Source organism: Microcaecilia unicolor, chromosome 9 (genome assembly GCF_901765095.1).
Source record: "Microcaecilia unicolor chromosome 9, aMicUni1.1, whole genome shotgun sequence".
NCBI classification, from domain to species: Eukaryota; Metazoa; Chordata; class Amphibia; order Gymnophiona; family Siphonopidae; genus Microcaecilia; species Microcaecilia unicolor.
The window spans coordinates 173360681-173376363 of NC_044039.1; the positions used below are offsets into that span (position 1 = coordinate 173360681).

General features: G+C 41.9%; 1 protein-coding gene across 1 annotated transcript in view; it reads left to right on the plus strand.

Moving 5' to 3' along the window:
• KIAA0586 (KIAA0586 ortholog) overlaps positions 1-15683 on the plus strand; it is a 311131-nt gene that overhangs the window by 148851 nt on the left and 146597 nt on the right. The window contains exons 23-25 of the mRNA XM_030214301.1: positions 3565-3790; positions 4382-4629; positions 13160-13236. Of these exons, the coding sequence (XP_030070161.1) occupies positions 3565-3790; positions 4382-4629; positions 13160-13236 (551 nt within the window). The remainder of the gene's footprint in view (positions 1-3564; positions 3791-4381; positions 4630-13159; positions 13237-15683) is intronic.

The window sequence follows — 15683 nt, forward strand, 5'->3', positions numbered from 1 at the left end:
TGTGGCCTGAAATAGTACTCTGGCTAGTAGGATTGTATGAATACTATGTTTTATAAATGGAAGATAAATTTATGATGGACTTTTCTGCTTCTCTTTGCTTTCCTACCAATGCCTTATAAAATTTTTCTTCTTGTTTCATTTTTTGTTTCAAAATACTGGTTGTTTTCTGGGCCTGTATGATTGTAATCAGGAGCGAGACCAGACACCCAGTTTTGGGTGGGCATGACCCTCCCCTTTCCCCACAGGCAGTTGGGGAAATAGGTAAACAGGTATCTGAAATACCCTGAAAAATCATTAATAGGTACTCATAATGCAGATTCTAAAGCACAGAGAAGGAGTACATCAGTTATATCAATATAGGTTAATAGATCTCCCACAGTGCACAGCTGTTCCAAGTTGTTTGTCAAGTGAGCACAAATGAGACTTGCGTATTTTATTATATGTGAGCGGTTATTTATATATGTCCCCATTTTAGAAAAGACTTGGTTGTGGGATTTTTTCAAAATAAGGGAGCAGAAGAAAAGAAGGGGGGGTACTTGTGGAAGGAATCTTATTTCCAAAACAGGGCCATGTAGAGAAGAAAGTCTTGGTGATTCAACAATTCAGGTAAGTGAACTATTGGGTATCACTGTCTTTGCATATTAGTAACCAAAGACTTACATCGGGAGACTGAATTTGAACTTTGGAAGCTAACATTGTCTGAATGAGCTAGTAAGTGAACTATTATTAAAGATCGAATTTTAAGAGATTTTTGGAGGTTATACACATATATTTAGAGATTTGACACTTGATTTTCAACACTTTATTTATGTTGGTGCAATTTGGTAGCACATTGGAGACCTGATGATGGTACAGATTTTATTTATTCGTTTATGCATTCTTGTTTCCCACTATTTTCCAAAAACAGGTTTCGGTTCAAAGTGGCTTACAATTTACATATTGTTTGAAAGTTTACATTCTGGTTGAACTTACAAGGATGGTTTACATTTAGGAAGTGGAAGGATCATTTACATTCTGGTTGAATTTTCAAAGATGGTTTCCAGATAGGAAGTGAGGACATTGGTAGCTAAGTTATTGAATTGTAGAATTTTCTGAAGAGGTATGTTTTCAATTCTTTTCTGAAGTATAGATAGCTGGTGATGCTTCTTGTGATCTTTGGTATTGAGTTCCACCATTTTGAACCCAGGTAACTAAATCCAGCCATGTAATTAGATTTGTAGATTATGTTTCTACAGCTGGGTAGGTGAAGAAGTAGGTAGCCTCTGGTTTCTGGGCTTGTGTTTCTTGGGGATAGTTCGTTCTTATATTCTGAAGACATGTCAAATAGTATTTTGTAGATGATGGTGCTAGCTTTGAAGATAAGTCTAGCCTTGATTGGCAGCCAATGTAGTGTTTCGAGCACTGGGATGAATCTTTCATATTTTGACTTTTTGAAAATTAGCCTAGCTGCTGTGTTCTGGATGTTTTGCAGCAATTTCAGTGCTTTCCTTGCATCCTACTTGTACTGCATTGCAGTAATCTAGTTGTGATAGTATTGTTGATTATTCGGAATGATTGTCTAGGATTGATTGCCTAATTCTCTGAAGGTTCAAGCTATTTCATACTATAAAGGTAACATCTGGAGTTCCTTGGTAGCATCTCTTTCAAAGGTGGTCCATTTCCTTCAGAGAGTTAAACAGGTTCATTCTTCCTGTAGGGCTCAGGAGATCTTAATCTAGTTCTCAGCACCCTTCAAAAGTGAAATTCCAAGGAAAAGATAGTCTTCTTTATCTCTTGGTGTATTTGAGTTCTCAGATATCTGAAGGTGACTAATTCAGTTAGGAAGGTGGTATACGTTTCTTGTTCAGTGGCACTTATAAGGGAGAAGCAGCTTCCAAATCATCCTCTAGATGAGTGAGAGAGATCATCTCCCTACCATATTTGCTGAAAGGTTTTCAAACCTTGGAGGCACTGTGGGGATATTTGACAAGGATGCAAGCTTCTTTCTAGGAGGAGGTGCGGATTGTTTTCTCTGGAAGATATTTGCAAGGTGCCTACTGTGCTTTCATTATTTTCTAAGCATTATAAGTTACTGTAGATATGCAATCCAGGGAAGAAGCTGCCTTTGGGGCAGGCATTCTCAGAATAGCTTTGTCTTCTACCTGCATTAGGAAAAGTTTAGGTGCTTCCTGTATTTATTTATTTAGTTAGTTTGTTTGTTGCATTTGTATCCCACATTTTCCCACCTCTTTGCAGGCTCAATGTGGCTTACAATATAAGTAATAAGTAATGCCATACTGGGAAAAGACCAAGGGTCCATCGAGCCCAGCATCCTGTCCACGACAGCGGCCAATCCAGGCCAAGGGCACCTGGCAAGCTTCCCAAACGTACAAACATTCTATACATGTTATTCCTGGAATTTTGGATTTTTCCAAGTCCGTTTAGTAGCGGTTTATGGACTTGTCCTTTAGGAAACTGTCCAACCCCTTTTTAAACTCTGCTAAGCTAACCGCCTTCACCACTTTCTCCGGCAACGAATTCCAGAGTTTAATTACACGTTGGGTGAAGAAAAATTTTCTCCGATTTGTTTTAAATTTACTACACTGTAGTTTCATCGCATGCCCCCTAGTCCTAGTATTTTTGGAAAGCGTGAACAGACGCTTCACATCCACCTGTTCCACTCCACTCATTATTTTATATACCTCTATCATGTCTCCCCTCAGCCGTCTCTTCTCCAAGCTGTATAGCCCTAGCCTCCTTAGTCTTTCTTCATAGGGAAGTCGTCCCATCCCCGCTATCATTTTAGTCGCCCTTCGCTGCACCTTTTCCAATTCTACTATATCTTTCTTGAGATGCGGCGACCAGAATTGAACACAATACTCAAGGTGCGGTCGCACCATGGAGCGATACAACGGCATTATAACATCCTCACACCTGTTTTCCATACATCATGACTAGTCTAGCAGGATAATAAAGAAGGAGAAATTTAGTCTTTTCTATTAAATTTTTCTTTCCTTGAATCCTGTTAGATCAGTCCAGAGTCTCCTTGGATAGTCAAAAGTTGTGCTGACCTTGTTCTTCTGATTGGTCTTATTCAAACTCTCTATTTCTTCCTCTCTTTTCTCTGTTAAAAGATGGAGAAGGGGGGAGTGCTATGATTTTTTTCCATTTTAAAGATTTATAGTTTCTTTGGGATTGTTGGCTCTAGTCTATTGACATTTGATGTAAAGATACTGCTTTGTGGCCCTCTGTCTCCATCTTTTGTCAGGGTGGCATAAACTCAGGTGTTTGGACTAATAAACAATGAATGTTTCAAGGTAATTTGTATGACTACCAAACAACTATCTCTTGCCTTGAGTTTAGTAATTACTGCAAGGGTTTGTATATTACTCAAAGCTTTTTCTGAAGAACTATAGCTTTTGAGCTGTCTGGTCTGTTATTGTATATACTGTTTGCAGCCATTATTTAAAAAAATATATTCTTTAAAGTTCAAGGGCTCAAATTGATGGTACTTTGATGTCAGACTAAAATAACTGCTCTTACATTGAGGTTTTAACATTTTCTTTGTATTTTGCTATTTCTAAGTCATAGGATTTAAGATTCCAGAGGCCGCAAGTCCTGTTGTTACACCCACAACTACTCCTGTGGCATCACCACCACGAGTAGCTACACCAAGCCCTCATGTATTTGAGCACATCCCTGAGAAAACCAAAAGCCCAAAGCATATCAACCCATGGGAAGACGCAGAACTGCCTCTAGAGGAAGAAAACCCCAACTCCAGTAATGAGGAAACTCCATTCCCAAGAGCCGTGTGAGTAGTGAAAATCTGTTCTTCTGTCTCAAGTAGGGAAACTGTCCTTTTCAGTCCATCTGAAGAAATGTAATGAAAAGTATTAATAATGTGATTAAGTGTTTTAAGTTTCAATTTTGATAGTATCTTCCCAAATATTCCTGGCTTCTTAATATTTGTAAATTGCATAGAACTGATGTCATTGCGGTATAAAAGTACTATTTAGTTTAGTTTTAGTTCATGTCAGTAAATCTAAATAGACTATTTATGTATTGCGTATAGTTCATATTTTAGTACAGTATATGTAGCTAGCTACCTCTGAGATGGATAGTGTTGTTGTTTGAGTTTAGGAAAAAATACTGTTGTGTACTGGGAGAAAGAGTGGCTTGGATAAGGACACACTATGGGCATAGGAGATTTATTTTTTGATGTCAGTAGTTCTGTCTCAAGTTTAATATATTATTCCTATCCTGCACCTTCTTTTCTCAGAATGTTAGACAGGCATCAGAAAGTGATTTCTATATGCCAACCTGGCTTTAGTTCATGTTATGCTACACATATTTTCCTGCTAACAGATTTCTGAAGTTAAATATATTTTCTTTTCCATTTTAGTGTGATATCAGTGGCAAGGGAAGAAGAAGCAGAGAGCTTAATCTCCCGAGCCTCTCCCGAGCCAGAGAGGTCCCTAGTTTCTGTTTCACCTGAGCCACAGACCCCATCACCTGTGCCTTCCCCAAGCTCCAGCTCATCAAGAGAGAGCACCAGCTCAACAGACACAGTCACCGAAACAGACACAGCGGACAGACCTATCTCAGAAGGGGAGGTCTTATACAGTTTTGGGCAGATGGTGGTTGCAAGAGGTACAATTTCCTGCAAGGCATTTGTGTTCCTGAGCAATGGTCGTGTGAGGAAAGGTTAGAGTCTGATAAATGTGCACTCAGTTTGTTTAGTCAGATCTGGTCATAGGCTTTGGCAGGGTTGGATTGCCCTATCTGGCGTTTGGGCATGCTCAGATGGACCATGGCAGTGGTGCCAGAAGTTGGAATTGGGGAGCAAACAGCAGCAGCACATATTGTGTGGAAGCTGTTCTGTGGCTGATGAAGAAAAGACAAAGAAAAAGTAAGCATTGGGGCCTCTGAACCATTGTACACACTTAAAGCCCTGCTGCATTCCTGCCCTTTCTTCAGCACAGGCTTCCTGTTATTAACACAGGCTTCCTGTTATTAACACAGGCTGAGGAGGCAGGGATGTGGCAGGGTCTTATATGTATGCATTGACTCTGAGGTCCCACGTTTGCTTATCTTCATTACTGTAGATCTGTTTCTCTCTGGGTGAGAGAAAATGTTAGAAAGAGAGAAGGCAGATGCTGGGTGGGAAGAGGAGTTTCATGTTAGAGGAGAGAGGGTGGAGTCTTGGACTTGTGACTGGGCCAAAGATGGGGGAACAGGAACTGGAAGAATGAGAGGAGGGGAGAAGCTGAAAATTTGGCTATGGGGCAGCGGAGGAGTGCAGAGAGCAGGACTTCATTATTAGAGTAGTGGGGTCTCAGCAACTGGAGAGGAAGGTAATTCAGGAACTCAGCTATTGGTAGAGATATAGCAGGGACTTGATGTTTTCAGTTAAAATGCACAGTAAAGACTCCTGAGTGAGGGGGAGAAGAACAGTGGAGACAGAAGGGGAAGATGGGCTGAGAAGAGAAGAGAGCAGAAGATAGAAAACCGGTAATACTGTAGCAAGTTTTAAATTATTGAAAAACTCAAAAACACTAAGATGGAGTCCGCAATCCAGCAGCGAGAGGGGTGCTATTACTACTACTTCCCATCCATTGACTTCATCACCTCACCTTCTCTCTATCCAGTCTTTTGCATTGAATGTTACATGTATGATTATCTCCCAGTTGGTGAGATGTCATATGTGTGTGCCAGATTCAAAGAACTCCTAGCTCTCAGAGAACATGTCCGTTCTCTTGAGGCTAGAGTAGCAGACTTGGTGGAGGTGAGGGAGACAGAGAGGTACATAGAGGAGACCTACAGGGATGTTGTAGAGAAGTCCCACCTCCAGTCTGGTAGCCCCTGTGCTACCTTGGAGGAGGGAGGTCTCCTAGAAGGAGAGCATCACCCTGGTGAAGTAGGAAGTACTCCTGTAGCCAGGACCTGCCCACCAGGGGATATACTATTCTCTCGCACTGAGGATATATCTCCAAGTGCTGCCCGGGAGGGAAAGGTTAGGACAGCTGTTGTACTTGGTGATTCGATCATTAGGCATATAGATAGCTGGGTGGTTGATAGATGTGAGGTTCGCCTGGTGACTTGCCTGCCTGGTGCGAAGGTGGTGGACTTCACACATCACCTAGATAGGATTCTAGATAGTGCTGGGGAGGAGCCAGCTGTCTTGGTACATGTGGGTACCAATGATGTAGGAAAATGTGGGAGAGAGGTTCTGGAAGCCAAATTTAGGCTCTTAGGTAGAAAGCTCAAATTCAGAACCTCTAGGGTATCATTTTCTGAAATGCTACCCGTTCCACACGCAGGGCCCAAGAGACAGGCAGAACTCTGGAGTCTCAAAGCATGGATGAGACGATGGTGCATGGAGGAGGGTTTTAGGTTTGTTATGAACTGGGCAACATTCTGGGGAAGGGGGAGCCTATTCCGAAAGGATGGACTCCACCTTAACCAGGGTGGGGACCAGGCTGCTGGCATCTGCATTTAAAAAGGAGATAGAGCAGCTTTTAAACTAGAAATGGTTCGCGATAAGGTATCTTTTATCACCAAAACAGGGAAGATAGAGTATCCTGATAGTGAGGTTGCAAAAGAGACCGTAGTAGATCAGGTGTCCTTAAATAAAAATAAAAATCAGACGAAAGATTGAAAATTAATACTGTCAAGTACTAAGCATGATGTAAATAGGAACAACAAACATAGTTTGAAATGTATATATGCGAATGCCAGGAGCCTAAGAAATAAGATGGGAGAGTTAGAATATATTGCACTAAATGAAAAATTAGATATAATAGGCATCTCTGAGACCTGGTGGAAGGAGGATAACCAGTGGGACACTGTCATACCGGGGTACCAATTATATCGTAGTGATAGGGTGGATCGAATTGGTGGAGGGGTAGCATTGTATATTAACGAGAGCCTTGAATCAAATAGATTGAAAATTCTGCAGGAAACAAAACACTTCTTGGAATCACTGTGGATTGAAATTCCATGTGTAAAGGGGAAAAGGATAGCGATAGGAGTGTACTACCATCCGCCTGGTCAGATGAACAGACGGATACAGAAATGTTAAAGGAAATTAGGGACGCAAATAAACTGGACAACACAATAATAATGGGTGATTTCAATTACCCCGATATTGACTGGGTAAATGTAGCATCGGGGCACGCTAGGGAGGTAAAATTCCTTGATGAAATCAAGGACAGCTTTATGGAGCAGCTGGTACAGGAGCCAACGAGAGAAGGAAAAATTCTAGACCTAGTCCATAGTGGATCGCATGATCTGGTGCGGGAGGTAATGGTGCTGGGGCTGCTTGATAACAGTGATCATAATATGATCGGATTTGGTATTAGCTTTGAATTATATATAGGAAATCAAATACGTTAGCGTTTAACTTTAAAAAAGGAGACTATGATAAAATGAGAAGAACGGTGCGTGTCAAAAATTTACATCAGGCGTGGATGCTGTTCAAAAACACCATCCTGGAAGCCCAGGCCAAATATATTCCACATATTAAAAAAGGAAGACCAAACAACAGCCGGCATGGTTAAAAAGTGAGGTGACGAGGCAAGATGGCGACCGAGTGAGATGTGTAAGAAGTTGCTCCGGGTTCACCTCCCCCTTAAAAATTGAAAAACGCTGTTACCTGGATTAAAATGCCAAGACGGAGAGGCAGACAACGTGCCAGTCCCGTGACACCAGTCCTACCTGGGGTGGGGACGATGGACCGCTTCTTGTTACCAGGCTCCTTGTAGGGTTCTACTTCGTTGTCGGAGAGTTTGGTGAGAGGTTTGCCACTCTTCCGACCTGAAGATGAGACATTGTTCAGTCCCAATTCGAGAACTCCACCTCCTATGCCAGTGCTGACCTCGAGAGTGGCTCAGGAGACGCCGGATGTACAGGAATCGACGGGGTCTCCGGGCGCGGGCTCGGACTCGAGGCCAGAGACGCCAACTCTCCCCGTGGTGCAAACGGCGGGAGCAGGACGAGGAGAAAGTTCCTTGGGGGAAATCTTGTATCTATTGAAACACAGCCACTACAGAATTGAGTAAGTCCTTTTTGCCTCATAAACCGGATGAAATAACTTTGGACAATATATGGGAAGCCTTGATCGGTCTTGAAGCTTCTTTCTCTCAAAAGTTCATATCTTTTAAATCAATAATTTAACTCTGTGTCTGAAAAAATACCAACATTGGATAAAAAATTAGAAACCATGGGTAAAGAAATTGAAACTAATTGCAAGACAATACAAAATTGTCAACAGATTCAAGTTAATCTTATAAAAGAAAATCTTTTCCAGCAAAATAAAATTGAAGTTTTGGAAAACTTTCAACATTCAAATACCCTTAGGCTAATAAATTTTCCAAAGCAAATCTCAATCTCACCTCTTTTAACTTTTAAAAAATATCTAACAGATGTCTTGCAAGTTCCTGAACAGTCTCATCCCCCAGTTTCTAAAATTTATTATATACCATCTTTTGTAAAGAAAGAATGACAACATGGTGAGAGACTAGATGTTTCAGGACATGCTCCTGTAGAAACTTTAGATATGAATTTAACACAAATCTTGGAAGACGACTAAGTGGGATTGACAACAGCAAAGCTTAAAGTAACTTTCATATTACAGCCTGATAGAGACTGGATACTTAAACAATACTTTCTTCATAAAAATCAAGATTTCCTGGATTGTAAAATAAGAATGTATCTGGATGTCTCTAAGACAACACAAAAGAAAAGACAAGAGTTCCTTAAATTGCGTCCGAAAGCACAGCAATTAGGCGCTTTATTTTGGTTGAACTTTCCCTGTTAATGTGTCCTGAAGTTAAATTCCGTTAAATATGTGTTCTTTGAATCAAAACAGTTAAATTCTTTTTTGGAGGCTAAGCTGGCTGAGTCTTCTATGATACAGCCAAGGACCATAACAACTTTAACTCCGTAATAAGTATAATACTCCTGGGACTTCCTCTCAGCCGCCTTTTTTTCCTGATATAGGTTAATACATATATTATGTTTTAAGTTGCCTTGAGTATTGAGTAATGCCTCCAAATTGTGGTCTAAAGATGAGTGAATAGATCAATTTTTCAAACTAAATATGTAATACTTTATTTTCCTTTTGTATTTTGACTTATAATCATCTTTTTCTATTTCAAGTTTTGTACTTGTAATAAATCGTAAATTCAATAAATAAAATAAAAAAAAAAAAAAGTGAGGTGAAGGAACCTATTAGAGCTACCGTGTTTCCCCGAAAATAGGACATCCTCCAAAAGTAAGACCTAGTAGAGGTCTTGCTGCAATTTGAAAATATAAGGCCTCCCCCGAAAATAAGACCTAGCAGGGGAGGCCTTATTTTTCGGGGAAACTTCGGGGTCACCCCCCCCCCCCACCCGAGATCGCCGGCTCCCCCGCTCGATCGGCGGCTCCCCCCGCCCTCAATCGCTCCCGGAACTAACCTCTTAAACGCTTCCTTTCACCTTCGCACTCGCCGCAAGCAGCAGGGCTGGCCACTCCTTCCTTCCGTGTCCTGCCCTCGCCTGATGTTATGTTATGTCAGGCGAGGGCAGGACACGGAAGGAAGGAGTGGCCTGCCCTGCTGCTTGCGGCGAGTGCGAAGATGAATGGTGAAAGGAAGCGTTTAAGAGGTTAGTTCCGGGAGTGACTGAGGGCGGGGGGAGCCGGCGATCTCAGGTGGGGGGGGGGGGCGACCCGATGTTTCCCCGAAAAATAAGACCTCCCCTAAAAATAAGACCTAGCAGGTCTTGGGGAGCAAAATTTAATATAAGACAGTGTCTTATTTTCGGGGAAACACGGTAAAAGAAAATCCTTCAGAAAATGGAAGAAGGAACCGACTGAAAATAATAAGAAACAGCATAAGGATTGTCAAGTCAAATGCAAAGCGCTGATAAGGAAGGCTAAGAGGGACTTTGAAAAAAGATTGTGTTGGAGGCAAAAACACATAGTAAAATTTTTTTTAGGTATATTAAAAGCAGGAAGCCGGCAAAAGAATCGGTTGGACCGCTAGATGACCGAGGAGTAAAAGGGGTGATCAGGGAAGACAAAGCCGTAGTAGAGATTAAATAAATTCTTTACTTCAGTCTTCACCGAGGAAGATTTGGGTGGGATACCAGTGCCAGAAATGGTATTCGAAGCTGACGAGCCAGAGAAACTTAATGAATTCTCTGTAAACCTGGAGGATGTAATGGGGCAGTTCTATAAACTGAAGAGTAGCAAATCTACTGGACCGGATGGTATTCACGCCAGAATACTGATAGAATTGAAAAATGAGCTTGCGGAGCTATTGCTAGTAATATGTAATTTATCCCTAAAATCAAGCGTGGTACCGGAAGATTGGAGGGTGGCCAATGTAACGCCGATTTTTAAAAAAGGTTCCAGAGGAGATCCGGGAAATTTTAGACCGGTGAGTCTCACGTTGGTGCCGGGCAAAATGGTAGAGACTATTATTAAGAACAAAATTACAGAGCATATTCAAAAGCATGGATTAATGAGACAAAGTCAACATGGATTTAGTGAAGGGAAGTCTTGCCTCACCAATCTACTGCATTTCTTTGAAGGGGTGAACAAACATGTGGATAAAGGGGAGCCGGTTGATATTGTGTATTTGGATTTTCAGAAGGCATTTGAGAAAGTAGCTCATGAAAGACTCCAAAGTTAATTGGAGAGTCATGGGATAGGAGGTAGTGTTCTATTGTGGATTAAAAACTGATTAAAAGATAGAAAAAAGAGAGTAGGGTTAAATGGTCAGTATTCTCAATGGAGAAGGGTAGTTAGTGGGCTTCCCCAGGGGTCTGTGCTGGGACCGTTTCTTTTAAACATATTTATAAATGACCTAGAGATGGGAGTAACTAGTGAGGTAATTAAATTTGCCGATGACACAAAGTTATTCAAAGTCATTAAATCGCCGGAGGATTGTGAAAAATTACAAGAGGACCTTACGAGACTGGGAGATTGGGCGTCTAAATGGCAGATGACGTTTAATGTGAGCAAGTGCAAAGTGATGCATGTGGGAAAGAACCCAAATTATAGCTACGTCATGCAAGGTTCCACGTTAGGAGTCACGGACCAAGAAAGTGATCTAGGTGTCGTCGTTGATGATATGTTGAAACCTTCTGCTCAGTGTGCTGCTGCGGCTAAGAAAGCAAATAGAATGTTAGGTATTATTAGGAAAGGAATGGAAAACAAAAATGAGGATGTTATAATGCCTTTGTATCGCTCCATGGTGCGACTGCACCTCGAATATTGTGTTCAATTCTGGTCGCCGCATCTCATAAAAGATATAGTGGAATTAGAAAAGGTGCAGAGAAAGGCGACGAAAATGATAAAGGGGATGGGACGACTTCCCTATGAGGAAAGGCTAAAGCGTCTAGGGCTCTTCAGCTTGGAGAAAAGGCCGCTGAGGGGAGATATGATAGAGGTCTATAAAATAATGAGTGGAGTTGAACGGGTAGATGTGAAGCATCTGTTTACATTTTTCAAAAATACTAGGACTAGGGGGCATGCGATGAAGCTACAATGTAGTAAATTTAAAACGAATCAGAGAAAATCTTTCTTTACTCAACTTGTAATTAAACTGTGGAATTCATTGCCAGAGAATATGGTAAAGGTGTTTAGCTTAGCGGAGTTTAAAAAAAAGGTTTGGATGGCTTCCTAAAGGAAAATTCCATAGACCATTATTAAATGGACTTGGGGAAAATCCACTATTTCTGGGATAAGCAGTATAAAATGTTTTGTACTTTTTGGGGATCTTGCCAGGTATTTGTGACCTGGATTGGCTACTGTTGGAAACAGGATGCTGGGCTTGATGGACCTTTGGTCTTTCCCAGTATGGGAATACTTATGTAGGTATACAGTGGGGTAAAAAGAAGGAGATTAAGGACTGGGAGGGAAACATTGGGGTAATATATAAGAGGTAGGCTGGAGGAATAAAATCAAAGATGGGAAGGGATTTTGGAGAGTGCACTACAATAAAAGGTGTAGAGAGATGGCTTGGAGGGAGGGTGGCAGGATGTGAAGAGATGATTGGAAGAAGAATAGTGAAAGGGAATGATGGGGGCTATGAGTAGACAGAGGCAGAATCTGAGAACAGTGAGAAATGGAGTAAAATGAGTTCAAAAGTGAAAGATCAATGTCAGGCATAGGGAGGGGGAAATGAAAAATGGGCAGTAGTTTCTATAAAAGTAATTTACAAAATTAACAAAGAAAAAAAGAGACCAGTACCAATATAATTAGAAAATAAAATATCAAAATAACACAAGTAGAAGCTTTTTATTTTATTTTAGTGTTTGTACTATATCAGTTTGGGCTAAATACATGTCTTACAAGCTTCATATTTTTCTCAGTTCAGGGAAAATGCATTTCTGTTTGTGTTTCTTGAGCTTTGCATTGCATGCAGAGTCCAACTTCTTTTGAGTTTCTATTTTAGTTTTTATCTGCCTATTTCACATTTATGATCCCTTATTTTTCATTGAGTTTGTGGGTATGTCTGTGTTCTGCATGTGTATCTGAGGTGAAGGACTCCGCTACTATGTAGTAGCTGTGTAGGAATTTTTAGCAGGCTGGCTTCTGTTTTTTTCCCCCCCAGTAGTAGGTGTATTGGTGCTTTCAGAATTAGTGTAATAATTTGCAGTTTGTAAGGTGGTGGTTGTTTGCTGGCTTTGTAAGACAGCTTTGCTACATATGTGCTGAGCGTTTTTGTACAACAGTTTATTTCACAGTATGTCTGGCAGTGGTGGGGGGGGACGGGGGGGGGGGGGATGGACTTTTAATTGCTGCCACTAAAATGACATCCGAATTTGAATACTTTTTTTTTTAATGATGATTGCAGGGGAAAACATCTAGTTCCCTTTTTGCAGAGCTGTCAATGTCAAATGTTTTTCTGGTACAGGGATGGTATAGTGTTTGTATAGTTTTTCAGTAGATCAACTACTTGTTCCTTTGTATATTTAGGCCTGCTGACATCAGCATATCTCACCCAAACATGGGATGGGAAAGCATTTATCGATGTAAATTGGGTAGGGGTTAGTAGAGTCTGGGAAAGTTGTAAGACCTCTGTAATATGGTGCTCCATTTGGTGGGGTGATACTTTCCTACCATCCATCCCTGTTTTTAAGGATTTCAGAGCTGCTCCTGTAGACATGGATTTATTTTTCCTTTTCAGCTTTGGCAGAAGAAGGACTTGCTTTTGATCAAATCCGTGACAGTTTATCTAGCACTCTGCAGGATACCAATGAAATGGTAAGAAAGCCCAAGTAGCCTTTAGTTTGCATGGCTTCATAAAAAAGGTAAACTGTTTCTGCAGATATAAACTTTTGAATATACTTTAGTAGACCTGCTAATCTCTTGCACATTTCCAGGGCATAGTCTTCCTCATATTAAATGTCCATGTGAAGAAGATATCTCAGAAATGACATATATGCACCGAGCTATTAAATGCAATATGGAAACCCAACACATCAGGAGCACAGTAAAAACACTAATTTGAGAAAAACTACTTGTATCTAATGCAGCATGGACTTAAACAGCTAAATAAAAAGAAGTTTACCCTTATTTATAATTTTTTAAGAGGCTGAAAACAGGTAGATGCGATAAGACCTTTCTTCTGATGCCATTTTACACAGAATCTTGTTTCCCTTACTTACCCAAGCTTTTCCCATGTTGCAGTGACATGTTGCTCTTTCTTCAATGTATGTTTCATCTTTCAAATCTGAGAGAATTTTCAATCAATACTCTAATTTTCTGATAGAATAACATGAGCAAACGTCCATGCAGTAAATCTGGGTTTAATTCTTGGGACCAGTCTTCTGCTGAGTAATATGGTGCTGGGTATTCTACAGGGGCAGCTTTACACCCATTGAAGAGATCATAGCAGTGATACCTAGTGACCAGATTCTGGATGATACATGCTAACTACTGGAAGGAACCATAGTTTTTGACTTGTGACCAGGGACACTTACCGCAATTGCAGGATGCCAGGGGTGAGGAAGGGGGTGTTCTAAAATGGAAAGAACCTTAGCTGCACATGAATATACATGATACCATAGTCCTATAGAGGCTAGTTCTCTGCAGACACACAATTACTATAGCCACGTAGTAGGGGTGGCTTCTGTATCATTCTGCTAGACCAATCCAGATGCATGGGTTTATGCCATCTTGTGATGAAACTGAAGGTCAGGTCTCCTAGTCTGTCTCCATCTATTTCCTCGGCTGTTGCATCAGAGGCCATCTAGGAAACCTAGTTGAAGTTTTTTTTTATATACCACCTGTTCAACCAAAATGATCAAAGCTATATACAGCAATTTCATCATACCCTCTTATAATAAAACTATAACATTCACACTCTCCTCGCCCCTATCTTCTGTTGTAACACAAATTCTTCCCATAGCCACAAGAATAAATACTGCTTACATATCGTCCTTCCAGATTGGTACAGATGGGTATTTACTGTCCGACTAGCAGGTTTGGCTAAAGGCTACTGTGTATCCCTCAGAAAGCCAGTAGTTCTCAATCTCCAGCAGGTGGTGGATATGTAGTCCTTTGAAGTTCTGGTCAGATACTTGGGTTTAGGCCTATTAGGGTCTTGGGGGGGGCGGGGGGAGAAGATAGAACTCTTCCATATCAGAATTGTTTCTCTGGTGGTGAGCGCAGGACAGGGTTTGAGAGCCGCGGGGGTCTCTCACCCAGGGTGGCTAGGTCCTTCAGCCCGTCTTCCATGTCCCTTTGTGACAAGTTGGTAGTATGCCTCAGCTGGGTTTCTCTTCCGCTGGGAGGACAGCCAGTCTATAGTGCAGGTGGGGTCTACTGTTGTCCAAAACAAGCAAACCCCACCCCCCACAGAAGCCTCCCGCGGCATGGATGTTTTTAGCTGCTAGTTGTGCGTCATTCCCCTTGTAGCTCCCAGTTCTTGTCCCAGTGTGTGTGCGCCTCTGTTTTCTTCTTTTGGGTGGTCTGGATGCCTACAGAGGAAGTGGAGGCTGTGAGAGTTGGCTCCCTTAGAGCTGCATTGTTGCCACGATGAACACAGAGCGTTATTAGAAGTATCCCGCTTATTCCTGGGGGGGGGGGACGACGACTGACAGAAGTCTGTAAATTATATAGTCTGTGTGCAGGGTCCGCTTCAGCGTGGCGGCTGATGTGGGAGTCGGACAGGAGCAGGAGTCCTGAGGTCAGGCCGAGGCAGATGTTACAGCAGCACAAGAGGGATGGTGGTTTCTTCTTTGGCAGGAACCGCTGCCATGTTGATTTCAGCATTGGGTATGGAGCAGCTGCCATAGCTCCTGCCCACAGCTGGGTCTTCAGCTGCAACAGAGAGCAGTTGCGACTTGAAGGACTCTGGAAGTGATTTTTTTGCCATAATTTATTCTGACCATGTCCAGTGCTTTTTTTTTTTTCATATGCCAGCTGTCCTGTCTCGAATGGTGAGCCCTTGGGTACCCTAAGGCCCGGCAAGGCCCAGAGGGCAGCCGAGCACCCCAATCTTCACCTGCGGCGACCGCCGTTCACCGAGGGTTGAGCCCTCAGCTGCAGGCGGCCAGCAGGACTGCTGGAACCGCGGGGTGACGGCTGACCTGGCTGGTAGTCAGAACGCAGTCTATAAGGGAGGACTAGCAGGGCCGGCTAGCCACAAAGGCACAATCTCTGAAGGAGAGGTTAGCAGGACGGCTAACCAAAGTACAGTCTCTGTA